Genomic DNA, 27686 nt, shown 5'->3' on the forward strand with positions numbered 1-27686 from the left:
ATATTAATTAAAGAAAAATAAAGACATAATTAATCAAGACCAGCGACAGTCCTAAGATGACAGAGGAAAAGGATTCGGAGACCACTTTCCACCCACAAATTCATCAAAAGATCATTTGCATGCCGAGCAACTTCCACAAAACAACTTCTAAACGCTGGCGGAGGAAACCAGGCACCCAGAAAGGTAGCCTATTCTCTTTGAACAGAGGGAGGACGAAATATAAAAGCCAAAAAGAGAGACAATAAGAGTTAGGGACAAAGACCTGTCCTGGGGAGGGAGTTGTGCAGGAGGAGAAGTTTCCACACAGTAGGAAATCCTTTCACAGGCAGGTCTGTGGGGTGTTTTGGAATCTCAGAGGGCAACATAACCAGAAGGAAACACACACACACACACACACACACACACACAATATGCACCTAACCGCAGCTTCCAGTGGAGAAGTAGCCCAGACACTCGCATCCACTACCAACAAGTGTGGACTGGACAGGGAGGCACAGGCTGCATAATCAGTGCTTAGGATAAGGACTGGGCCTCAATGCCCTGAGGACAATCTGAGGGAGTTAACATGAGATAGAAACCCAAACTGTGGGATTGCCAGAGAGAACAAAAAAGAGAGAACTTTCCCGCAAAAGGCTCTAACGCACAGCCTGGCCTGCACACAGAACAAAAGATTGAGCTAACACCAAAGAAGAGCTAGCCAGCCCCCGAGCCCTCCCCCACTCCCCAGAGGCAGAGAGGCAGGTGTGCAGCCAGAGCTGCAGGGCAAGGGGCTGCTGCAATCTCCGCCCCAGGGACCGGCATCCTCCACCAAACTGCGAGCAGGCTCCCAGTTGCTAACCACGTTCTCCTGGTATCCTGGATGGTTGACATCTGCCAGGAGTGTCACAGCCTGAGATCAGCTCTCCAGAGGAGACACACCTCCCACATGGCACACCTGAGATGGTGCTCCTGCGGCGCACCGGGGCACCAACCGGCCAGAACCAGGGAGGTGATTAAGACACACAGACCACCTGGGACAGTGCACTCGCCAAGCACCTGGTCACCTGAGCTGCTTGGACCTGGGAAGGGCACAAAATGCACACCCAACCGACTCTGTGCCCTTGTGGAGCACCCAAGAACCTGAGCAGCTTAGACCTGGGAAGTTCCCGAAAAGGAAGACCCACTTTGGACAGTACCCCTGCAGAGCACCCTGGAGCCTGAGCAGTGTAGACCCAGGAAGCACATGTCACCTTGAGCTTTGGCAAACCCAGTGTGGTCCTTACACTGTGAACATTCCCCACACATGCCAGAGAAATCTGTTTGCATTGTCCCTCCCTCCCCACAACACAACTGAACAAGTGAGCCTAAATAAGTGACCACCTTTGCCCCCTTGTGTCAGGATGGAAATTAGACACTGAAGAGACTTGCAAACAGAGGAAGCCAAAATTAGCAAAGAGGGAACCGCTCTGGAAGTGACAGATGCAACAGATTAAAACCATGTAGTTAACATTGACTAAGTATTGGAGGGAGCTGATAGACCTTGAGAAGAAGTACAAGCTGGAACAAGGAACTATCTGAAACTGAACTGACCCCACACTGCCCACAACAGCTTCAGAGAAATTCCTAGATATATTTTTACTATTATCACTTTTTAATTTTTTAATTTAAGTTCCTTATTACTCCTTTTTCATTTTTATAACCTATTATCTTGCAAAAAAGACCCCATTTTTAAAGCAACTTCACATATACATTTTTCATAATTTTGTGATTGATTTTGTTTTATAATTTTAATATTGTATTTCTGAGCATCTAACCTCCACTCTAGATTTTTAATCTTTTCTTTTTGGTATTTGTTTTCAATTTTGTACCTTTAGGAATATAATCTTCAGTACCCATTTTCACTTAGGTGTGTGAAATTGCTGGCTGGCTTTATTGCTGTCTCCCTTTTTCTCCCCCAGATCACCTATATCTCCTCCCTCCCCTTTCTCTTCTCTACTTAACTCTGTGAATGCCTCTGGGTGTTCTGAGCTGTGGAGAACACTTAGGGAATTGATTACTGGCTAGATTGCTCTCTCCCTTTTTGAGTCCCCTGGTCACCTCTATCTCCCTTCTCCCTCTTCTCCATGTAAGTCTGTGAACCTCTCTGGGTGTCCCTCACTGTGGAGAATTGTTTCACCACTAACCTAGATGTTTTATCATCTGTGTTATATGGATGGAGAAGTCTTGAGGCTACTATAAGAATAAGACTGAAAGCCAGAGGGAGAAGGTTTAACTTCAAAACTTGAGAACATCAGGGAACTCCTGATCCATGGAATATTAATAGACAAGAGCTCACCCAAAAGGATACATTCCTACACTTAAACCAGCTCCACCCAAGAGTTAACAAGTTCCAGAGCAAGCTATACCATGCTAATTCTCCAGTAAAGCAGGAACACAGCCCTGAGCATTAAAAGACAGGCTGCTCAAAGCCATGCCAAACCCATAGATACCCCAAAACTCACTACCAGACACTTCATGGTACTTCAGAGAGAAGGGATCCATTTCCACCCACCAGAACATAGACACAAGCTCCCCTAACCAGGAAACCTTGATAAACCACTAGTCCAACTCCACCCACAGGGAGAAGGTGCCACAATACAGAGGAACCATGAACTGCCAGTAAACAAAAAGGGCACCCCAAACCCAGCAATCTAAACAAAATGAAAAGGCAGAGAAATATTCAGCAGGTAAAGCAACGTGATAAATGCCCACAAAATCAAACAAAAGAGGAGGAGATAGGGAGTCTACCTGAAAAAGAATTCAGAATAATTATAGTAAAGATGATCCAAAATCTTGAAAACAAAATGGAATTACAGATAAATAGATAGAGACAAGGATTGAGAAGATGCAAGAAATGTTTAACAAGGACCTAGAAGAGACAAAGAAGAGTCAATCAATAATGAATAATGCAATAACTGAGATCAAAAGCCCTCTGGAGGAAACCAACAGTAGAATAATTGAGGCAGAAGATAGGATAAGTGAGATGGAAGATAGAATGGTGAAAATAAATGAAGCAGAGAGGAAAAAAGAAAAAAGAATTAAAAGAACTGAGGACAACCTCAGAGACCTCTGGGACAATGTAAAATGTCCCAACATTCAAATCATAGGAATCCCAGAAGAAGAAGATGAAAAGAAAGGGCATGAGAAAATTTGAGGAGACAATAGTTGAAAACTTCCCTAAAGTGGAGAAGGAAATAGCCACCAAAGTCCAAGAAACCCAGAGAGTGCCAAACAGGATAAACCCAAGGTGAAACACCCCAAGACACATATTAATCAAACTAACAAAGATCAAACACAAAGAGAAAATATTTAAAGCAGCAAGGGAAAAGCAACAAATAATCCACAAGGAGATCCCCATAAGGGTAACAGCTGACCTTTCAATAGAAACTCTTCAGGCCGGAAAGGAATGGGAGGACATGCTTAAAGTGATGAAAGAGAAAAAACCTACAACCCAGATTACTATACCCAGCAAGCATCTTATTCAAATATGAAGGAGAAATCAAAAGCTTTACAGACAAGCAAAAGCTGAGAGAATTCAGCACCACCAAACCAGATCTTCAACAAACGCTAAAGGATCTTCTCTAGACAGGAAACACAGAAAAGGTTTATAAACTCAAACCCAAAATAACAAAATAAATGGCAATAGGATCACAATTATCAATAATTATCTTAAATGTAAATGGGTTGAATGTCCCAATAAAAAGACAAAGACTGGCTGAAAGAATTCAAAACAAACCCCTATATATGCTGTCTGCAAGAGACCCACCTCAAACCAAGGGACACATACAGACTGAAAGTAAAGGGCTGGAAAAGGTATTTCATGCAAATGGAGACCAAAAGAAAGCAGAAGTAGCAATACTCATATCAGATAAAATAGACTTTGAAAGAAAGGCTGTGAAAAGAGACAAAGAAGGACACTACATAATGGTCAAAGGACCAATCCAAGAAGATATAACAATTATAAATATATATGCACCAAACAAGGGCTTCCCTCATAGCTCAGTTTGTAAAGAATCTGCCTGCAATGGAGGAGACCCTGATTTGATTCCTGAAACAGGAAAATCCTCTAGAGAAGGGATAGGCTACCCACTCCAGTATTCTTGGCCTTCCCTTGTGGTTCAGCTGGTAAAGAATCCAACTGCAATATGGGAGACCCCGGTTCGATTCCTGGGTTGGGAAGATCCACTGGAGAAGGGACAGGAGACCCACTCCAGTATTCTTGGGCTTCCCTTGTGGCTCAGCTGGTAAAGAATCTGCCTGCAACATGGGAGACCTGGGTTCAATCCCTGGGATGGGAAGATCCCCTGGAGAAGGGAAAGGTTATCCACTCCAGTATTCTGGCCTGGAGAATTCCATGGACTATAAAGTCTATGGGGTTGCAAAGAGTCAGACACGTCTGAGCGACTTTCACTTTCACTTTCATACACCCAACATTGGAGCACCTCAATACACAAGGCAAATGCTAACAAGTTTGAAAGGGGAAACTAACAGTAACACAATAATAGTGGGAAAATTTAGTACCCCACTCACATCTATGGATAGATCAACCAAACAGAAAATTAGCAAGGAAACTCAAACTTCAAATGATACACTGGACCAGTTAAACCTAATTGATATCTATAGGACATTTCACCCAAAACAATGAATTTCACCTTTTTCTCAAGTGCACATGGAATATTCACCAGGATAGACCACATCCTGGACCATAAATCTAGCCTTAGTAAATTCAAAAAAAAAAAGAAATCATTTCAAAGATCTTTTTGGATCACAACGTGGTAAGATTAGATGTCAACTAGAGGGAAAAATCTATTAAAAATACAAACATATGGAGGCTAAACAACACACTTCTGAATAACCAGCAAATAATGGAAAAAATCAAAAAGGAAATCAAAATATGCATAGAAACAAATGAAAATGAAAACCCAACAATCCAAAACCTATGGGATTCAGTAAAAGCAGGGCTAAGACAAATGTTCATAGCAATACAAGAGAAAAATCAAGAAACAAGAGAAAAATCAAATAAATAACCTATCTTTACACCTAAACCAACTAGGAAAAAAAAAACAAATGAAGAACCTCAGGTTAGTTGAAGGAAAGAAATCATAAAAATTAGAGCATAAATTAATGAAAAAGAAACAAAGGAGACTATAGCAAAAATCAACAGAACTAAAAAAGATGGTTCCTTGAGAAGGTAAATAAAATAGGCAAATCATTAGCCAGACTCATCAAGGGAAAAAATGGAGAAGAATCAAGTCAACAAAATTAGAAATGAAAATGGAGAAATCACAACAGACAACACATAAATACAAAAGATCATAAGAGACTAGTATTAGCAAATATATGTGAATAAAATGGCCAACTTGGAAGAAATGGGTGAATTCTTAGGAAAGTACAACCTTCCAAAACTGAACAAGGAAGAAATAGAAAATCTTAACAGACCAATCACAAACATGAAAATCAGAACTGTAATCAAAAATCTTCCAATAAACAAAAACCCAGGACCTGATGGCTTCACAGGTGAATTCTACCAAAAATTTAAAGAGCTAACACCTATCCTACTCAAACTCTTCCAGGAAATTGCAGAGGAAGGGAAACTCCCAAACTCATTCTATGAGGCTACCATCACCCTAATACCAAAACCAGACAAAGATGCCACAAAAAAAGAAAACTACAGACCAATATCACTGATGAACATAGATGTAAAAATTCTCAAAATTCTAGCAAAGAGAATCCAACAACATATTAAAAAGATCATACATCATGACAAAGTGGGCTTTATCCCAGGGATGCAAGGATTCATTGATATTTGCAGATCAATCAATGTGATACACCACATTAACAAATTGAAAGATAAAAACCATATGATTATCTCAATAGATGTACAGAAAGCCTTTGACAAAATTCAACATCCATTTGTGATAAAAAAAAAAAAAAAAACCCTTCGGAAAGCAGGCATAGAAGGAATATATCTCAACATAATAAAAGCCATATATGATAAACCCACAGCAAACATTATCCTCAATGGTGAAAAATTGAAAGCATTTCCCCTAAAGTCAGGAACAAGACAAGGGTGCCCACTCTCACCACTACTATTCAATATAGTTTTGGAAGTTTGGGCCACAGCAATCAGAAAAGAAAAAGAAATACAAGGAATCCAGATTGGAAAAGAAGTAAAACTCTCACTGTTTGCAGATGACATGATCCTCTACATAGAAAACCCTAAGGACACCACCAGAAAATTATAAGAATTAATCAATGATTATAGTAAAGTTGCAGGATATAAAATTAATACACAGAAATCACTTGCATTCCTATACACTAACAATGAGAAAACAGAAAGAGAAATTAAGAAAACAATTTCATTCACCACTGTAATGAAAAGAATAAAATACTTAGAAATAAATCTACATAAAGAAACAAAGGACCTGTATATAGAAAACTATAAAACACTGATGAAAGAAATCAAAGATGACATAAATAGAAGGAGAAATATACCATGTTCATGGATTGGAAGACTCAATATAGTGAAAATGAGTATACTAACCAAAGCAATCTATAGATTCAATGCAATCCCTATCAAGCTACCATCAGTATTTTTCAGAGAACTAGAACAAATAATTTCACAATTTGTATGGAAATATAACAAACCTCGACTACCCAAAGCAATCTTGAGAAAGAAGAATGGAACTGGAGGAATCAACCTGCCTGACTTCAGGCTCTACTACAAAGCTACAGTCATCAAGACAGTATGGTACTGGCACAAAGACAGAAATATAGATCAGTGGAAGAAAACACAAAGTCCAGAGATAAATCCACACACCTATCTATGGATACCTTATCTTTGACAAAGGAGGCAAAAATATGCAATGGAGAAAAGACAATCTCCTCAACAAGTTTTGCTGGGGAAACTGGTCAACTGCCTGTAAAAGAATGAAATTAGAACACTTTCTAATACCATACACAAAAATAAACTCAAAATGGATGAAAGATCTAAATGTAAGACCAGAAACTATAAAACTCCTAGAGGAAAACATAGGCAAAACACTCTGACATAAATCACAGAAAGATCCTCTATGACCCACCTCCCAAAGTAATGGAAATAAAAGCAAAAATAAACAAATGGGAACTAGTTAAATTTAAAAGCTCTTTTACAATGAAGAAAACTATAAACAAGGTGAAAAGACAGCCTTCAGAATGGGAGAAATAGTAGCAAACAAAGCAACTGACAAAGAATTAAGCTTAAAAATATACAACCTGCTCATGCAGCTCAATACTGAAAAAATAAATGACCCAATCCAAAAATGGGCCAAAGAACCAAACAGACATTTTTCCAAATAAGACATAAAGAGGGCTAACACATGAAAAGATCCTCAACATCACTAATTATCAGAGAAATGCAAATCAAAACCACAACAAGGTACCATCTCATGATGGTCAGAATGGCTGCTATCAAAAAGTCTACAAACAATAAATGCTGGAGAAAAGAGAACCCTCTTACACTATTGGTGGGAATGCAAATTAGTACAACCACTCTGGAGAACAGTGTGGAGATTCCTTAAAAAACTGGAACTAGAACTGCCATATGACCCTCCAATCCCACTGCTGGGCATATACACTGAGGAAACCAGAATTGAAAGAGACATGTGTAGCCCAGTGTTTATCACAGCACTGTTTACAATAGCTAGGACATAGAAGCAACTTAGATATCCATCAGCAGATGAATGGATAAAAAAGCTGTGGTACATATACACAATGGAATATCACTTAGCTATTAAAAAGAACACATTTGAATCAGTTCTAATGATGTGGATGAAACTGGAGCCTATTATACAGAGTGAAGTAAGTCAGAAAGAAAAACATCAATACAGTTTATTAATGCATATATATGGAATTTAGAAAGATAGTACAATGACCCTATATGCGACACAGCAAAACAGACACAGATGTAAAGAACAGACTTTTTGACTCTATGGGAGAAGGTGAGGGTGGGATAATTTGAGAGAACAGCATTGAAACATGTATATTGCCATATGTGAAATATCTGACCAGTTCAAGTTTGATGCATGAAACAGGGCACTCAAAGCTGCTGCACTGGGACAACCCAGAGGGACGGGATGGGGAGGGAGGTGAGAGGGGTGTTCAGGGTGGGGGGCACATATATACACTTGGCTGATTCATGTCAATGTATGGCAAAAATCACCACAATATTGTAAAGTAATTAGCCTCCAATTAAATAGATTGATTTAGAAAATTAATCAAAACTGACTTTGTCCTTGGACACTCATAAATTAATGGAAACATTGAATTAAAAATAAGACATGAATATACATATTGGAAAAATCACTCTAACCCAAGCATAACAAAAATACACACAGCTAAGTTTGAGCCTATAGGATTATTACTATTTAATAATGTTTAAATAACTTCAATATAGGTACATTGGGCTCAAGGACACTCTACATATTCAGATACAGTGCTGGGAGGGTCTGGAAAATCCTATAACTTTTCCTGCTTCAAGATTATCCTTCAGCTTAAAGCTGGAGCCACCACTGGCTAAACTAAGCCTGAAGGGTCTACAACACACACAAAGAAGAGATCAGAGAAGGCATTTTATTTTTTAAACAAAAGCATCCAACAGATTGTAGTTGTCACCAAAAATATGTTGCTGCTGCTGCTGCTGCTGCTAAGTTGCTTCAGTTGTGTCTGACTCTGTGCGACCCTAGAGACAGCAGCCCACCAGGCCCCCCCAGCCCTGGGATTCTCCAGGCAAGAACTTGGGAGTGGATTGCCATTTCCTTCTCCAATGCATGAAAGTGAAAAGTGAAAATGAAATTGCTCAGTCGTGTCTGACTCCTAGCGACCCCATGGACTGCAGCCTACAAGGCTCCTCCATCCATGGGATTTGCCAGGCAAGAGTACTGGAGTGGGTTGCCATTGCCTTCTCCAAAATATATGTTACCTATTTTTAAAACCAGTGTTTGACTTACTGGAGTGATGAAAACCACATCCCAAAGCAGCTTTGCAACAGCAGAAGGAAAATGAGAACTGCCATCCCAGCAAGACACGATATTCCTGTTTCCATCCAGAGCAGGGCAGTCACTGCAATTGCCTGCAGCGGCCCTACCCACAGATAGTGCAAGAACATCGTTACCTTAAAGACAAAGATAAGCCTTCTTAGGATATTATTAAAAAACAACACAAGTAAGGACACAGTATAGAAATAATATGCTTGTGAAGAAGATACAGGATCCAAAACAGAAATGATCACAGTGGATTTTAAACCTGCTAAAGCAGAAATCCACACATCCACCCCAAATGACACTGTTCTGAGGCAGCACAGGACCAGCCACGGAGAACCCAACCAGCAGCACTGGGAGGAAGATCTGAATTTTATCCACAATACAGATGAGCTCAGGGTTTCCCCAAACTCTCTTTGCTCCAAAATTCAGCCACCATCTCCCCAGGAGAGCCTATATTATGGTACCTACTACTCTCTCCAGTAATTACTTAAGTATTTACCTCCCTGACAGGCTGTGGCTTTTGGGGGACAAAAACTAAGCCTAATTTATCCCTGAAACTGAGTAGAAGTCTTACTTCATGTTTGATGAATGAATACTTGAAGGAGAATCAGTCTAGTGCAGTACAGATCTGACCAACAGCTACAATGGGTAATATGATTTATTCATAAAGTAAGCAGGAAAAAAGAGTGTGAGGGGATGGCAGAGAATAGGTTGTGTCTGGCTGAGGACCACCCACTTAGCATTATTCCTCACAGGCTCCCTATACAGCAGGCACTGAACAGGGAAAGAACAACCCCTGCCCACCAGGCCTTCATCATTCAGAGGAGGAGGAAGACAGCCCAGCAACACCAACACCATGTGCCAAGAAGGGCCACACCAGGGGGACCCCTAGGGACACTAACCAAGCTGGGAAAGAATCCTGATGCCTGTCTATTATTAGAAAGACAAAATTCTCATCCACAGGACAACACACATTGTTACATCTGAGTTGCACACAGAAGAAATGAGAGTTGGATCAAAAGAACCCTTGTCTTAGGTCCTCAACAGAACCCTGGCTGACACCAAACCCTGGCACCTGGCATCCCAATAAGCTACATTCAGTAAGAAGGATGGGAAATGGAAGAGAATCCCTCAGGAGCAGCTTACCTGATCAAACCTATTTACATCGTTGGACAGCAGGTTGACTATCTGGCCTGTGGTGGTCTTCCCCATGGCCGAGCTACTCAGACGAAGTACCTAGTGAGAGAAAGATACAGAGAATTGGATTGCTAAGGTGATACCAAGTCAATCTTACAACATAGCAAAATGGAGTGTGTTTTTGTGGGGTCTTGAGCAGTGCTAGGATAAAGAGAGTGACCCTGAACAGCAGGGCTCTAGGGACCTACATTCATCCTTCATCTCCTCAATGTGGCGGCAGCCCTGCCCATAAGAACAACAAAGGGAGGAGCAGGAGGTAGAAGCAAAATCCCCCATCCTGCTTCTCAATGAACTTGAACCTGCCTGAAGGAAAAAGGGATGTTGATTTAGACTTAAGAACAAACCAAAATAAATTTAAGCCAAACTACATGAAAGTGGAAAGGCTACCTTAAAGAAAGAAATTAGAGGACTTGGACAGACTATAAATCTGGAATTGATTATTAATTCTGAGCGAGACCTCATTTAAACACTTTGGGCTTAGTTTATTCATTCTGAAATGAGTGAGTATAATGTTCAAAACACTGTTCCTGTGAGGAACCTCTGTTCTTAATGCCAGTCTGCTGACTTTACAAAAAACACAGCCTCTGCTGCACAATTCCTTTATTTGTTAAGAAAAATGCCCTAGAGATCTGAGGAACCTGAACAGACACCATGAGCTGCTTCAAAGACCACCAGTCAGATCCAAACAGAGTCTCATGGCTCATAAAACTGTTTCATTTAGTCCTCAGGTTAAACAGAAAAATCAGTGATAAAGTGGGGATGTAAAACAACGTAGCTGCCATAGAAGAGAGTATGGCTGTTCCTCAAAAAAATAAACACAAAATTAGCATATAATACAGCAGTTCCACTTCTGGGAATATACTCAAAAGAACTGAGTGTATGAACTTGAACAGATATTGATACACTTGTGTTCAGAGCAGCAATGATCACAATAGCCAAAAGGTAGAAACAACCCAAATGTTCACTAACAGATGAATGGATACAGAGAATGCTGTATATACCTATAATGGAATATTATTCAGTTGTAAAATGGGATTAAATGTGACACCTGCTCCACCATCAATGAACCCTTAAGACATTATGCTATATGACATAAACGAGACACAGAATGACAAATATTTTATGATTCCACTTACATGGGACACCAAGTCAAATTCAAAGATTGAAGTATAATGGTGATGGCTGGTAGGGGTGGGCTGGGGCGGCTGGAGAATTAGTGTTTATTGGATGGAGAGGATCACTTTGCGAAGATGAAATTCTGGAGATGAAGAGCAGTGTTGTTTCCTCAACAATGTAAATATTCCTAATGTCACTAAATTGTTGTTGTTCAGTCACCAAGTCATGCCCAACTCTTTGCAATGCCATGGACTGCAGCACAGCAGTCTCCTCAGTCCTTCACTGTCTCCTGAAGTTTGCTCAAATTCATGTCCATTGAGTCAGTGAAGGTATCTAAACATCTCATCATCTGCCACCCCTGTCTCTTTTGCCTTCAGTCTTTCCCAACATCAGGGTCTCTTCCAATGAGTCAGCTCTTCATGTCACTAATGTCACTAATCTAGTTGGGAAACAATGTTCCCCAATTTAGTTAAAATTGTAAATTTTATATTGTGCATATTTTATAATAATTTTTAAATCAATGACCAAAAGCCAAAAGTAACTTTACCAAATTTGCAGAAATGACAAATCATTTTATTTATGACACATCCCACAAGATCATCCAAAGTTCAGCTAAAAAGAGCCCAAAAATTTCCCAAAGGTGACATTCCAAAGTGTTAGTGTGAAGAGGAAGGAAAAACAGGTGGACAATGACTCACCTGTGCAGCAAAGAGTGAGCTTTGACTGAACCATGACCTCACACCTAACAAGGTTTTCACAGTGCAGTTCTGGTAAAATTTCACACATACTTATGGGAGCTAAGCACAATCTAGAAAGACAAACATCTAGCTAACTTGTGGAGAAATCTGAGTACTCATCTCTTAAACAGTGAAAGGTGCAAGAGAATAACAAATATATGATGAGGGACAATGAAGAACCCTGGCTAGAGTGTACAGTCACCACTGCCATTTCCATGTCACCCAGGAGGAAACCAGCTCTTGTGCCAAACACACACAGTAAGATGCCAGGGGCCCTGGGTTCATACAGTGCTGAGATTAACAAGAGTATGCTCAAAGAAAGATGAGGAGAAGACACTTTACATTTTGCCAAGAAAAACATTCCCAAGAAACAGAAGCTCTAGATAAGCAGCATAAGTAGCAACTAGGTAAAAGAAGTGACAATTTCAATTTAAATTTTTTGGTTTTAGCTTTTGATTAGGATTTTATCTTTTAATAAAAATTATATGTATTAAGGTGGACAACATGATTATTGTTAAAAATATACATTGGGGAATGATTTCTGTAGTAAAACCAATTAACATATTCACACTTTATGTAGTTACCATTTTGTGTGCCTCCTGAGAACACTTAGGTCTTCCCTTTTGGCTCAGCTGATAAAGAATATGCCTGCAATGCGGGACACCTGGGTTCGATCCCTGGGTTGGGAAGATCCCCTGGAAAAGGAAAGGCTACCCACTCTAGTATTCTCGCCTGGAAAATTCCATGAACTACATAGTCCATGGGGTCGGAAAGAGTCGGACACGACTGAGCGATTTTCACTTTCACACTTTCACTTGAGAACACTTCAGATCTACTCTCGCATAAAAATTCAAGTGTATAATACAATTAAATAAGGATTTTTTAAAGCAAATAACCCAGGGCAAAACAATACTGAGAAACAACTTTACACAGAGACTTTCAGCAGTTGACATGGTGTATCTGTGGCAATTTCTTTGTAAAGACACCTGAAATCCTAATTCCTTTTATACTAGCTAAGATCAGAGTAAGCTATGAAGTAGTTGTGTGGCATTTCTCAATATAAAAATCACTGAACACATCAAATCAGGTCTTATTAAAATTTCTATAATGCATACTAAAAAGAAAAAGGAAATATAGTATTATGAAGATAACTTGAAAGAACAGCAACAAATTCTCCCACAAATTACTAAAGACAATGGATATTTTCAAGTTTTATCCAAAATATCCAATTATTGTCTTTAATGCCAATAAAACAATTGTAACTATAGCATATAGCGAGTTTGTATTTAGCCTGAGTTATAATTATATTTTTCTTTTTTTAATACCTTTTATTTTATTTAACTTTACAATATTGTATTGGTTTTTGCCATATATCAAAATGAATCTGCCACAGGTATACATGTGTTCCCCATCCTGAACCCTCCTCCCTCCTCCCTCCCCATACCATCCCTCTGGGTCATCCCAGTGCACCAGCCCCAAGCATTCTGTATCCTGCATCGAACCTGGACTGGTGACTCGTTTCATATATGATATTATACATATTTCAATGTCATTCTCCCAAATCATCCCACCCTCTCCCTCTCCCACAGAATCCAAAATCCTGTTCTATACATCAGTGTATCTTTTGCTGTCTCGTATACAGGGTTATTGTTACCATCTTTCTAAATTCCATATATATGCATTAGTATACTGTATTGGTGTTTTTCTTTCTGGCTTACTTCACTCTGTATAATAGGCTCCAGTTTCATCCACCTCATTAGAACTGATTCAAATGTATTCTTTTTAATGGCTGAGTAATACTCCATTGTGTATATGTACCACAGCTTTCTTATCCATTCATCTGCTGATAGAAATCCCTTGCATTCCTATACATTAATAATGAGAAAATAGAAAGAGAATTTAAGGAAACAATTCCATTCACCATTGCAATGAAAAGAATAAAATACATAGGAATACATCTACCTAAAGAAACTAAAGACCTATATATGCTGCCAAGTCACTTCAGTTGTGTCCGACTCTGTGCGACCCCATGGACTGCAGCCTAGCAGGCTTCTCCGTCCATGGGATTCTCCAGGCAAGAACACTGGAGTGGGTTGCCATTTCCTTCTCCAAAAGACCTATATATAGAAAACTATAAAACACTGGTGAAAGAAATCAAAGAGGACACTAATAGATGGAGAAATATACCATGTTCATGGATTGGAAGCATCAATATAGTGAAAATGAGTATACTACCCAAAGCAATTTATAGATTCAATGCAATCCCTATCAAGCTACTAACAGTATTCTTCACAGAGCTAGAACAAATAATTTCACAATTTGTATGGAAATACAAAAAACCTCAAATAGCCAAAGCTATCTTGAGAAAGAAGAATGGAACTGGAGGAATCAACCTGCCTGACTTCAGGCTCTACTACAAAGCCACAGTCATCAAGACAGTATGGTACTGGCACGAAGACAGAAATATAGATCAATAGAACAAAATAGAAAGCCCTGAGATAAATCCACGCACATATGGACACCTTATCTTTGACAAAGGAGGCAAGAATATACAATGGATTAAAGACAATTTCTTTAACAAGTGGTGCTGGGAAAACTGGTCAACCACTTGTAAAAAAATGAAATTAGAGCACTTTCTAACACCATACACAAAAATAAACTCAAAATGGATTAAAGATCTAAACATAAGACCAGAAACTCTATTTTTCTTTAGTTAACACAATTGTATTGAATGTGATTAAATGGGCCATTGAAAAATATAATCATTCCCTTTTTCAAATCCATTCTGTTCTCCAAGATTTAATTTTATGGATCCAATCCTGAAGTTCACTTTTAAATACAGCTTTGAAGCTTTTAATGAACAACAACAACAAAATTTCCAGAAATACCACTATGAGAATTAGGCATAAAAACATTGAAAATCAATGGGATACCTTTAATACTTTAATTTTTAATTAGATTTTATTACAGATTTAGTGGATATTATGCAACAGTGGATATTATGTGGCTAAAAGTCATAAAAGGTAGCCCTGATCCAATCTCAGTAGAAAACTTATTGTATATTGGAAAAGCAACAAAAAAAAACTTGACTTGGTGCAAACACCAAGCTTCTCCAGTAAAGTACAAATGATCCCAGTTACAAAAGTTTAGTTTACAGAGAACTTTCCCTAAATGTTCCTGATGCTTCAGGGGAGGTATACACTGTGAAACCGAGTGACACTCACCTTGCAGTAGATCATATGGCACAGGGCTACTCTCAGCCTCATCCCCAAACGCTGAATGTGATAGAAGTATAAGTGGTGCAGAATGGCCCACACCAGCACGCTGGCGCTCAGCCCTGCCGCGTAGCCATAGGCTTCGTGCAAAGCGGCAGAATCGGTGGGATCATAGTTTTCAACATAACTAATCATTTTCCCCAAGAATATGGGCTGAACGACTCTGGTGCCTTCCTAAAAGGAAAAAAAGGCTTAATTAGAAATGCAAGCTCTACCAGTTTTCTTAACACAAGTTTTACTTTTACCATTAGCATATTAAAAGGGCATTTTTGGCAAAACACTACATTTATGATTCACCTGAAAAGAAAATATCTATCTCCTGTTAGACAAGCAGACAATAATTTTAACCTTAAGCCAAAATTTTACATTCAAAGAAAATGAAGCCTTAGTACTTCGTACTCACTACACTCTATAAGTTCAATAAATACTACAACCAGTGCTTTAGAATGCATTTGGCAAAATACCAAGTTATTCTTAGGGTGCTGGTGCTAAGTTGCTTCAGACACGTCCAACTCTTTATGACCCTGTGGACTGTAGCCCACCAGGCTCCTCTGTCCATGGGATTTCCCAGGCAAGAATACTGGAGTGGGTTGCCATTTCCTTCTTCAGGGAATCTTCCTCACCCAGGGATCGAAATTGTGTCTCTTTATGACTCCTGCATAGGCAGGCGGGTTCTGTATCACTAGCACCAGAAAAAGGGTAAGAAATTTGCTTCCATACGAACAAGCTCTGCTGGCAGTCTATCCCTGTCCCCGTGTTCTTTCAACATCTCAGCCTAACAGAAAGTCAAAATGGTTCATGTATGGGAGACACACTCTTATCACCTTCTTAAGAATCTTTATGAATTGAGACACTGAAACAAACGCATTCACTTGTACCCACCCCAAACTTCACACATCAGTACAATAAGAAAACAGAGCCCAGACTCTGTTGGAACATCACAGAGAAACCAGGCTGGGAGGTTCTCAGGGTCTCAGCCCCGAGGGACACTGTGTCAATATGTCCCTACCCTCTGGAAGCTGGGCTGTCCCTTGAAATCAAGCTAAAAAACAATTTTTGTCCACGGTTTGCCATCAGCCACTTATTGCCATCAGCCACTTATTGCTGGTTTGGAAGAAATGTTACCAATCATCTCTTCCCTAAGGCAAAAGTTAAAATCCTAAACAAGTGAGGTGGAGGACACTGAGCCTTCTCCCTTGAGTAAGCCTTAAGGAAAGCAATTTTCTTTCCCAAAACTAAAGGTAGAAAACTGCAACACTTGCTCACCCTGCCAAATGGCCACTCCACCCCACAACCTACTTCTTCCCTCTAGTCACCCCTTGAAGGTCCCCTTCTCTCCCATCAAAGAAAACCAAACACTCAACACAAATCCAAGTCATCAAAAGTAAACGCCATGACCCTAGCATCATTTCCTCCACAGACTTCTCAAAAGTCAAAATGTCAAAACTTTGGAAATCTTTCAGGAACTTGACTTTGGAGCAAGCTTTTCCTTTTAAGCAATCCTTCCTTATTAATATAGACAGGATAAGCAACTGCCAGGCTTTCCTTGATAGCACTCTTCTGTCTGTCTGAAGTTGTGGAAAAGATATGCAAGAGGAAGAGAAGCTGAATCCCCAACACAAACAAAACTAACAAGCATTTTCTGCTCAACAAACTAGTGCCTGATGAGGATATATAGAGAAAGTTGTCCCCATTCCTCAAATGGATGTAACATTAAACCCCAACACTCCTGTCTTGTTCTGCACCCACAGGTTCATAGGCTACACCAACTGCCTCACCTTCCACAAGGTAATAGAAAGCTTCATCTATTACAGAGAAGAAATCACTGTTAAGCTAAAGAATTATGCATAGGATGATCAGATCAGAGTAAGAGGATCTGTTCTCAAGAACACAAAGTTTCACTGTTACATTTCCAGCAAGCCCTATCATTCACCCCTAGAGGTTCTAAGAGCTTATGGAAGAGCCCCTCAGACTGTACACTGTAAAACAGACTTTGTATAGACTGCACTGAGATAGAAATATGTAGGCTCACACAGAGAAACAAGAATGTCAGCCCAGGTAAGGCCGAGGGCAGTCCAGTGCTGCAGCCTGCAAACCTGGGGCTCTCCATCAGAAGCCCAGCACTAACACCTGCCATCCCAAACGGTCCTAAAACTTATGATTTGCTTAGGAAATCATTGTTGCCTGTTACTCAGCTCTCCTTTTGACCCTGATACTGTTCTAATTACAGTAAGTGTAATGTCACCCACCAAAGAGAATACTGATAGATGCAACAAATTCACCAAAAATTAGTATAAAATAAAGGCACCTCATTACTATCTGATTGGATTTTTTCTGCTGAGACATAGTATTTAATAAGCAAGTTGAGCAGATAGCCTCATTAAGGAGTAATGCCATGGACTTTCCTGGTGGTCCAGTCATTAAGAATCTGCCTGCAAATGCAGGGGACACAGGTTCCATCTCTGGTCAGGGAAGATCCCACATGCTGTGGAGCAACCAAGCCTGTGCACCACAACTACTGAGCCCATGCACGCTGACTACTGGAGCCATCACACCTAGAGCCTGTGCTCCGCAACAAGAGAAGCCACTGCAGTGAGAGGCCCGCACACTGTAACTACAGAAAAGTCCTTGCTCAGCAGTGAAGACCCAGTGCAATCAAAATTGATTTATTTTTTTAAAAAAGAGTAAGGCCAGTGGTGAAAGACAGGGAAGCCTGGCATGCTGCAGTCCCTGGGGTAGCAGACACCGACACAACTGAGCGACTGAACAACAAATGCCAGTCCTGGCTCAGAGCTTCCATTCCTCTGTCTGCTCTTTTTTAAAACTTGTTTATTTATCTTTGACTCTGCTGGGTCTTTGTTGACACACATGGGCTCTTCCTTGCTGTGTGGGCCTTCTCTTGTTGCTGTGAGTGAGGGCTACTCTCTAGTTGTAGTGGATGTGCTTCTAGTTTTGCTGGCTCCTCTTTTTGCAGAGCAGAGGCTCTAGAGCACACAGGCTTCGGTAGGTGCACCAAGTGGGCTCCGTAGTTGCAGTTGATGGGCCCCAAGGCATGTGGGATCTGAGTTCCTGGACCAGGAACCCATGTCCACTGCACTGGCAGGAAAATTCTTAACCACCGACCACTAGGGAAGTCCCTCCTCTGTCTGTTCTTGATCCTAATCCTCAACGAGTAAGAAATAAAACAATTGAGAAAATGTTCATTAGCAAACTTGAAACTAACCAAATGAAAACCTTCTGGATAGCAAGAACAAGATCAAAAATTGTTCCCATAAAGCCTTTATCTTTGACACCAACCTATAACCCAGTGAATAGCCTTCCCACAAAACAACTGGGAACATAGTTCTTCTTGCTTCACAAGAATTCTGCATAACTGTGAAACTGTAAAAGATATTTAAAGCAGTCCAATATAATACCACAACAATCATTTCAAAGTTCTATGAGAGTCTCTGAGGCAGACATCTCTTGGTGGAGTCCTTGTTAGTTAATCTCCTGCAAGCACTTGACATTCCGGCTCACCTCTTGCTTCTTAGGGGAACTTACAATTTCTCCGCTACATTTCCACACTACTTGAAGTGTTTCTGGCCCAATTCTACCATCTTCAAGACAAAACTGAGTAACTCCCTGAGATGGCCCAAGCCACCACCTTAAATACCATCTCCAGCTAAAGAAAGATTGGTAGGGACACAATGAGAAGTTAATAGGAAAAGCAGCTAAAATTAAAATGGCTGGGTTTTTTACAGAGGTTTAAGTATTCTCCATTGACAAGATTCTTCTGTGATTTAGAGACATCCTTCTCTTTTTGGTACTGGGAGGAAGACACCTTTACAAATGGAAATTTCCTTCATCAATGTAAATGTCCCTCACAGAAGGGTAACTTCTGCTCTGTCTTTACAGTTTCTCCTGTGTCTATTTCTCAAAAAAAAAAAAAAAAAATCAGCTAAAAATAATCTTTGTGTTAAAAATGCACATTCTCAGGTGACACTTTCTACTACCCTTCAAGCATATTCAATGTTTGTAGTTTTGAAATATTTGTAACACCTACAGGAAAAAATAAAAAACTCTGTAGGAAGCAGGTGACAGAGCTGTTGTCAGAAAAACATCTCTTGACTCTGAGTCTCATGGAGGCTGTGGGAGGAGAGAAGAGAATGCAGAGAACACTGGCCTGGGAGTCCAAACACTGGGCTTCAGAAACCAGGTCGGCCACCTGCGAGTCACATGACCCTAAGCCCATCATGTGCCCACCTGCCCTCCAGGTCTTTGTTTACCTCGAGGAATTGTGGGACAACTAAGGGCCACAACAGCTCTAAGTACTCTAAAACCAACACTAAAAAACAAGTGTAAGCTATGATCATTTTTATGATACAGAAGTCCTGGGAAGAGACGTGCTCTATTAATGGCAGAGGCTGGTTTCACAAAGGGTTTGGAAAACTCAGTGCTGCTCACAGGCCACCATGCAGAGCAACTCTTGAGAAAAGTCATTTATAAAAGCCAACATTTCTGGATAGCAATTAAAAGTTTCACTTCTAAGCAGATTTTTTTTTTTTTAATTTTTAACCATTATGAACCTTTAAAAAAGAGGCACCTACTTCCCTGACTTCTAAAAGAAAACAGAATAAGGGAGGAGTGGGGAGAATGAGTGAAATAGGTGATGGAGATTAGAAGGTACAATCTTTTAGTTAAAAAAATAAATAGTGAGATGTGATGTACAACATAGGAAATACAGTCAATAATATTGGAATAACTTTGTATGGTGACAGAGGGCAACTAGACTTGCAGTGATCATTTTATAATGTATACAAATATTGAATCAGTATGCTATATACCTAAAACTAATATAATAAGTCAATTATACTTCATTTTTTATTTTTAATGGGAATAAAACCTTTTTTATGCTTTTTAAAAAATGAATTAAAAAGCATTCCCATCATTTATGACTCACGGTCATCACTGTGGGTATCACTAACAACTAATGCCTAATGCTATGCTCTCAATATCCAGCAGGGTGCACACAGCAGGTCTGCTCTGCAGGTCCCCTTCTGCTTGGCTCAGTGCCCCCTCCTCCTCTCCCTTGCTGTGTGGACTTCGGTGGTTGCTCTCAGCCCACAGTAACCTTGCCACCAAAGCCTCCACTTTGCCACTTCACCACTTTTCAGCCTCCTGTGTTGAGCAAACTCAAGGGACACTTGGAAGAAAGGGTTGGGAAGTAAAGGCAAAAGCCCAGTACAGCTCTTGGGGAACCAGACCTGAGTCAAGGCACAAAATCCACTGTGGGACTCAGGATTTTGTTTACCTCCGGCCCATAAACTGAGCTCCAAAGTGAAATTTACACAAACATGTGCCTCCTACAGCCTCCACCTAGACCAGAGACCATCAGCAAAAGTGGCCTTGGACAAACAAGTGACTTGACAAGGCCAGGCCCTTTCTAATGTTCCTGGCAACAGGACATAAACCCTGGTCACTCCCCCCCCCCTCTCCGGGGAAGGGACTAGGTGAACCCACTCTGGTTCTCTGGGGTCACCCCACTTACACACCAGCAGGTGGAGACCTCACCTCTCAGAGAGAAGCCCCGATGACCTAGGGAGGTGTTCTCTGTGTCTCTGGTCCAGGCAGAGACTTCAGGCTCCTCCTCCCCACCCTGAGGGCCCTGGACAGGCAGAGACCTGTCCTCCCCACCCACATTCCTCTTGGAGGTGTACAAAGGGGAGGGGCCAGACATGCTGAGAACTCGCTGCCTGTTCTGTTCTAATTAGGGGTGACCTGTAAATGCCCCAGGTTCAATATCAGCCTGGTACTTGTTTCCCCAAGCATTACAGTCACTCAATTCTCATGGGACAGAGGTTCACATACCTTGAAATTCTAACCCCAAAATCCTCACCCTGGACTGGCATGGCCCTGCCTCTTCCCACTGGTGCTGCCAGGAATACCTGCGTTGTGGTTGGTCAGAGCACTGTCTGGGAACCACAGATAACCCATGAGTCATCCTGTGCACCAGAGGAATTTAAAAAAGGGCTGGAAGTCACAAATAAATGTGTTCATGTTTTAGAGAATCCTGAGCTGAGTTTAGATCCTCCGCCATATAAAATAAAAGGCCACTTAGGGATGGTAATGACGGGAAAGGTGGTTTGTTAAAGGGCTCCTGGGTCCATCTGAACTTAGCATGATGCTACTGCTAGTGTCAACACCCTCGTCACTTCTGGCACCCAGGGTGCATGGTCACCTGGAATCTACCCTCAATTACAATCCCCAATCTGACTTCCTGCTCTAGGAAGTTCTTAGCATCCTATTTATTAACTTCAGGCCAAGTTCAGGATGCATGTGTCTTGAGACCTGTAGACAAAGCTCTCAAGATGTGTCTTCCTGGGAATTCCCTGATGGTCCAGTGGTTAAGATGCTTTGCTTTCATTCCATGGCCGAAGTTAAATCCCTGGTTGCAGAACTAAGATCCCATAATCCACATAGTCAAAAAGCATTTTTAAATAATTTTTTTAATGAGCATTTCTGACACTGGGCAAGCTATAAATCATTGAGATGGTCAGGATGGTAAGTCAGAGAACCTGAGACATAATGTCCCTCTGTCCTTTGTGAGACCATGGCACACTATGGAAGTACTTGGCACTCAGTGTCCTCTATTCTAAAACCAGGATAATATTAAGTCAGGAAGGTGGATTCCTCCAGCTCCATTTCTTCTTTCTCAAGACTGCTTTGGCTATTCAGGGTCTTTTGTGTTTCCATATTAATTGTGAAAATTTCTGTTCTAGTTCTGTGAAAAATGTCATTGGTAATTTGATAGGGATCACATTGAATCTGTAGATTGCATTTGGTAGTATAGTCATTTTCACAATATTGATTCTTCCTACCCAGAAACATGGAATATCTCTCCAGCTGTTTAAGTCATCTTTGATTTCTTTCATTAGTGTCCTATAATTTTCTGTATACAGTTCTTTCATCTCCTTAGGTAAATTTATTTCTAGATATTTCTTCTTTTTTTTTTTTTTGCAATGGTAAATTGGATTGATTCTGTAATTTCTCTGATTTTTCATTGTTATTATATAGAAATGCAAGTGATTTCTGTGTATCAATTTTGTATCCTGCAACTTTGCTAAATTCACTGACTAGCTCTAGTAATTTTCTGATACTATCTTTAGGGTTTTCTATACAGTGTCATGTCATCTGCAAACAGTGGGAGCTTTACTTTTTCTTTTCTGATCTGAATTATTTTTATTTCTTTTTCTTCTCTGATTGCTGTAGCTAGGACTTCCAGAACTATGTTGAATAATAATGTTAGGTAGGTAGAATAGGGAAAAGGAGTCCAAAATGGCGGTGGCTAAAAGAAAAGGAAGGGAAAAGCCCACTAAAATAGAACAAAGGAAGGTCAAAGGAAGGTCCGAGGACCAGAGTGAAGACTTCAGGTAGAACAAACAGCACTCCTGGCTAAGCCCAATTTGCATAGGGCAGGCCCAGGTGGAGGAAAAAACATATAAAAGGAGGAGCCAAAGCGCTTTCTCTCTCTCTCTCCTGCATGCGTGCACTCTTTCTCTCTCTCTCCCTCCCCCGCATGCTCCTCCACTCTCTTCTCTTTGAGTCTTTGGGTTAGCATGCCCTCACACTTCGTGGATGGATTCTCCTGCTATCTTCTAAATAAAATAGAGCTGAAACACTGATTTGCCTAAGAGCTATAACACGGTTTGTCCAAGACCCGAGAGCTTTGACACGCTGAGGGCTTTAATGTCCGTTGCTCCAAATCTTTGTTGTGATGAGACAAAGAACCGAGGAACATACATTCGCATGACAATAATAATATGTTGAATAATAATAATAACAAGACACCCTTGTCTTGTTCCTGATCTTAGGGAGAATACTTTCAGTTTTTCACCATTGAGAATAATGTTTGCTGTAGGTTTATCATATATGGCCTTTACTATGTTTAGGTAGATTCCTTCTATGCCCATTTTTTGAAGAGTTTTAATCATAAATAGGTGCTGAATTTTGTCAAAGGCTTTTTCTGCATCTATTGAGATGATCATATGGTTTTTATTTTTCAATTTGTTTATATGGTGTATCACATTGACTGATTTGCATATACTGAAGAATCCTTGCATTCCTGAAATAAACTCAACTTGATCATGGTGTATGAGCTTTTTAATGTGTTGCTGAATTCTGTTTGCTGGAATTTTGTTGAGGATTTTTGCATCTATGTTTATCAGTGATATTGGCCTGTAGTTTTCTTTTCTGTGTTGTTTTTGTCTGGTTTTGGTATCAGGGCGATGGTGGCCTCATAGAATGAGTTTGGAAGTGTTCCTTCCTCTGTAATTTTTTTAAAGCGTTTTAGAAGGATAGGCATTAGCTCTTCTGTAAATGTTAATAGAATTCTGCCATGGAGTCATCTGGTCCTGGGCTTTTGTTTTCTGAGAGATTTTTGATCACAGCTTCAATTTCAGTAATTTCAGTACTTATAAGTGGGTTGTTCATAATTTCTATTTCTTCCTGGTTCAGTCTTGGAAGATTGAACTTTTCTAAGGATCTGTCCATTTCTTCTAAGTTATCCATCTTATTGCCATATAGTTATTCATAATAGTCTCTTATAATCCTTTGTATCTCTGCATCCTCTGCTGTAACCTCTCCTTTTTCATTTCTAATTTTGTTGATTTGATTCTTTTTTTCTTGATGAGTCTAGCTAAAGGCTTGTCAATTTTTTTTGTCTTCTCAAACAACCAGCTTTTAGTTTTATTAATCTTTACTATTGTTTCTTTCATTTCTTTTTCATGTATTTCTGCTCGGATCTTTATTATTTCTTTCCTTCTATTAATTTGGGCATTTTCTTGTTCTTCTTTGTCCAGTTGTGTTAGGTGTAAAGTTAGGTTATCTATTCAATGTTTCTCGAGGTGGGATTATATTGCTATAAACTTCCCTCTTAGAACTGCTTTTGCTGTATCCCATAGGTTTTGGGTTGTTGTTTTCATTGTTATTTGTTTCTAGAAATTTTTGATTTCCCTTTTGATTTCTTCAGTAACCTGTTGGTTATTTAGAAACGTATTGTTTAATCTCCATGTGCTTGTGTTTCTTAGAGGTTTTTTTTTTTTTTCTTGTAATTGATACCTAGTCTCATAGCATTGTGTTCAGAGAAAATGCTTGATATGATTTCAGTTTTCTTAAATTTACTGTTTGATTTGTGACACAAGATGTGGTCTATCCTGGAGAATATTCTGTGTGCACTTAAGAAGAAGGTGTATTCTTCTGCATTCAGATGGCATGTCCTGAAGATATCCATGACATCCATCTCATCTAATTTATCATTTAAGACTTGTACTTCCTTAATTTTGTTTTGATTACCTGTCCATTGATGTGAGTAGGGGGTTAAAGTCTCATACTATGATTGTGTTACTGTCAATTTCTCCTGTTATGTCTGTTAGCATTTGTCTTATGTATTGAGGTACTCCCATGTTGGGTTACACAGATATTCACAATTGTTATGTCTTCCTCATGGATTGATCCCTTGATCATTATGTAGTAACCTTCCTTATCTCTTGTAATCTTCCTTTTAAGGTCTATTTTGTCTGATATGAGGATTGCTCCTCCAGCTTTCTTTTGCTTCTCATTTGCATGGAACATATTTTTCCATCCTCTCACTTTCAGTCTATATGTGTCTTTAGGGCTGAAGTGGGTTTCTTGTAGACAGCATATATATGGGTCTTGTTTTTGTATCCATTCAGCCAGTCTGTGTCTTTTGGTTGGAACATTTAATCCATTTACATTTAAAATAATTATTGATATGTATGTCTTATTGCCATTTTCTTAACTGTTTGGGAATGAGTTTGTAGATCTTCTTTCTTCTCTTGTATTTCTTGACTATATATGTCCCTTTAACATTTGTTGTAAAGCTGGTTTTGTGGTACTGAATTCTCTTAACTTTTGCTTGTCTGAAAAGCATTTGATTTCTCCATCAGTTTTGAATGAGATTCTTGATAGGTACAGTAATCTTGCCTGTAGATTTTTCCCTTTCAGTACTTTAAATATATCCTGCCATTCCCTTCTGGTCTGCAGGGTTTCTGCTGAAAGATCAGCTGTTAAGTGTATGGGGTTTCCCTTGTACGTTACTTGCTGCTTCTCCCTTGTTGCTTTTAATAGTCTTTATTTGTGTTTAGTCTTTGTTAGTTTGATTAATATGTGCCTTGGCATGTTTCTCCTTGGATTTATCCTGTATGGGACTCTTTGTGCCTCTTGGACTTGACTGTTTCCTTTTCCATGTTTGGGAAATTTTCAACTATAGTCTCTTCAAAAATATTCTCATAGCCTTTCTTTTTCTCTTCTTCTTCTGGGACCCCTATAATCCGAATGTTGGTGGGTTTGATATTGTACCAGAGGTCTCTGAGGCTATCCTCAGTTCTTTTCATTCTTTTTACTTTATTCTGCTCTTCAGAAGTTATTTCCACCATTTTATCTTCCAGCTCACAGATTCATTCTTCTGCTTCAGATATTGATTCCTTCTAGAGTATTTTTTAATTTCAGTATTTGTGTTGTTTGTCTCTGTATGTTTATTCTTCAATTCTTCTGGGTCTTTGTTAATTTATTCTTGCAGTTTCTCCATTTTGTTTTCAAGGTTTTTTATCATCTTTACTATCATTATTCTGAAATCTTTTTCAGGTAGCTTGCCTATTTCCTCTTCATTTATTTGGACTTCTGTTTTTTCTAGTTTGTTCCTTCATTTGTGTAGCATTTCTCTGCCTTTTCATTTTTTTTTTTTTTTTAACTTATTGTGTTTGAGGTTTCCTTTTCCCAGGCTTCAAGGTTGAATTCTTTCTTCTTTTTGTTTTCTGCCCTCCTAAGGTTGGTCCAGTGGTTTGTGTGAGCTTCGTATAGGGGAGATCTGTGCTGAGTTTTTTTGTTTGTTTTTCCTCTTATGGGCAAGGATGAGTGAGGTGGTAATCCTGTCTGCTGATGATTGGGTTTGTATGTTTGTTTTGTTTGTTGTTTAAATGAGGCATCCTCCACACGGTGCTACTGGTGGTTGGGTGATGCTGGGCCTTGTATTCAAGTGATTTCCCTTGTTGTGAGTTCTCACTATTTGATACTCCCTAGGGTTAGTTTTCTGGTAGATTAGGGTCATGGAGTCAGTGCACCCACTCCAAAGCCTCGGGGCTTGATCTCGAGTTTTGTGTGGCTCTATATATTCTTTTCCACTGGCCAGGTACTCCTGTCCACTCTCAGCTGGTGTTCTGCATGCACTTCTGTGTCTTCCTGATGTATTCCTGAAAGTGTATTCCTGATGTATCATGGAGGGAGATGTACTCCAGGTCCACCTACTCCTCCGCCTTCTTGTTATCTGCTACTAGTACTTCTAATACTACAGAAAATGAGCCCCCACATTTACCAGGTCCTCAACTTCCCACTTCTCTTCCATGATTGCCCAACAACCAACCTCCTGAAAGAGGTTTCACCCTCCTAGATCCCCAGCAGGCAGTATTACTTGGGCTGGACAACTTTGAAATCAACACTCCACCCTGCCCTCACAAGGCACTGCAGTATCTCAGTCATCAATGCCCTCTCAAAGGTGGCACTCCACCCCACATACCTGTCCCCACTCTCTGACACAATGGTCAACCCACCTTTGTCATCAAAGACTCCATCTCCCAGGACCACTAAGTCACCTGTGAGCTGACAGATTCTCTGGTCTCTCCAATTGTGTGGGGCAGACTTCACTTACTCTGCTGCCTGCTACCCACAGTGTCCTTTGGTACAACACAACCTTTAAACAAGAGCCACACCCCCCAACTCTAAACCACCTGGCCCACCCACTTTATCCTCAACACAATGGACTTATGACAACTCACCACCTTCTCCACCCCTTTCACAGCACCTGCATCTTCCATCCCTTCTGCTTTCACACACTCACAGGCCACCCATGTCCCTATGGCAGAACTAAGGGACCACTGAGAGCACAAGCCACCCAAGTGGGTCTGCAGTAGACCTTGAGTAGGCTCAGCCAGAATAGATGGGCTGATGGCACTGTGTCCCCAGGTTGGAACTGTCTCTCTGGGGGATCTTGACCCAGGATCTTCAGGGTCATAAAGGTCACTGACCTCACCGCTTTCTGTCTCTGGTTGTCTACTCCACATCCCCTCCTACACCTTCTGCTAATGCCAGGCTACCAGGATCCCCTTTCATGCAGGAAACCACCCCACATCCAGGGACAGAAACCAGCATGGATGGTGCATGGAGTCTCTGCAATTCAATGATGAAGCTGGAGCTCCTCATCACAGGGAGCTCTGGCCTGGGTGACCCAGCCTACAGGGAAGGAGGCAGCCCAGGGAAGGGTGTACTCT

General features: G+C 40.3%; 1 protein-coding gene across 1 annotated transcript in view; it reads right to left on the reverse strand.

Moving 5' to 3' along the window:
- The window catches only part of LOC113902492 (multidrug resistance-associated protein 4-like), a 276118-nt gene that overhangs the window by 236626 nt on the left and 11806 nt on the right, over positions 1–27686 (reverse strand). Inside the window, 3 exon segments of the mRNA XM_027557827.1 lie at positions 9006–9169; positions 10185–10274; positions 15313–15537. Coding sequence (XP_027413628.1) covers positions 9006–9169; positions 10185–10274; positions 15313–15537 — 479 coding nt within the window.

Source organism: Bos indicus x Bos taurus, chromosome 12 (genome assembly GCF_003369695.1).
Source record: "Bos indicus x Bos taurus breed Angus x Brahman F1 hybrid chromosome 12, Bos_hybrid_MaternalHap_v2.0, whole genome shotgun sequence".
Lineage (NCBI taxonomy): Eukaryota > Metazoa > Chordata > Mammalia > Artiodactyla > Bovidae > Bos > Bos indicus x Bos taurus.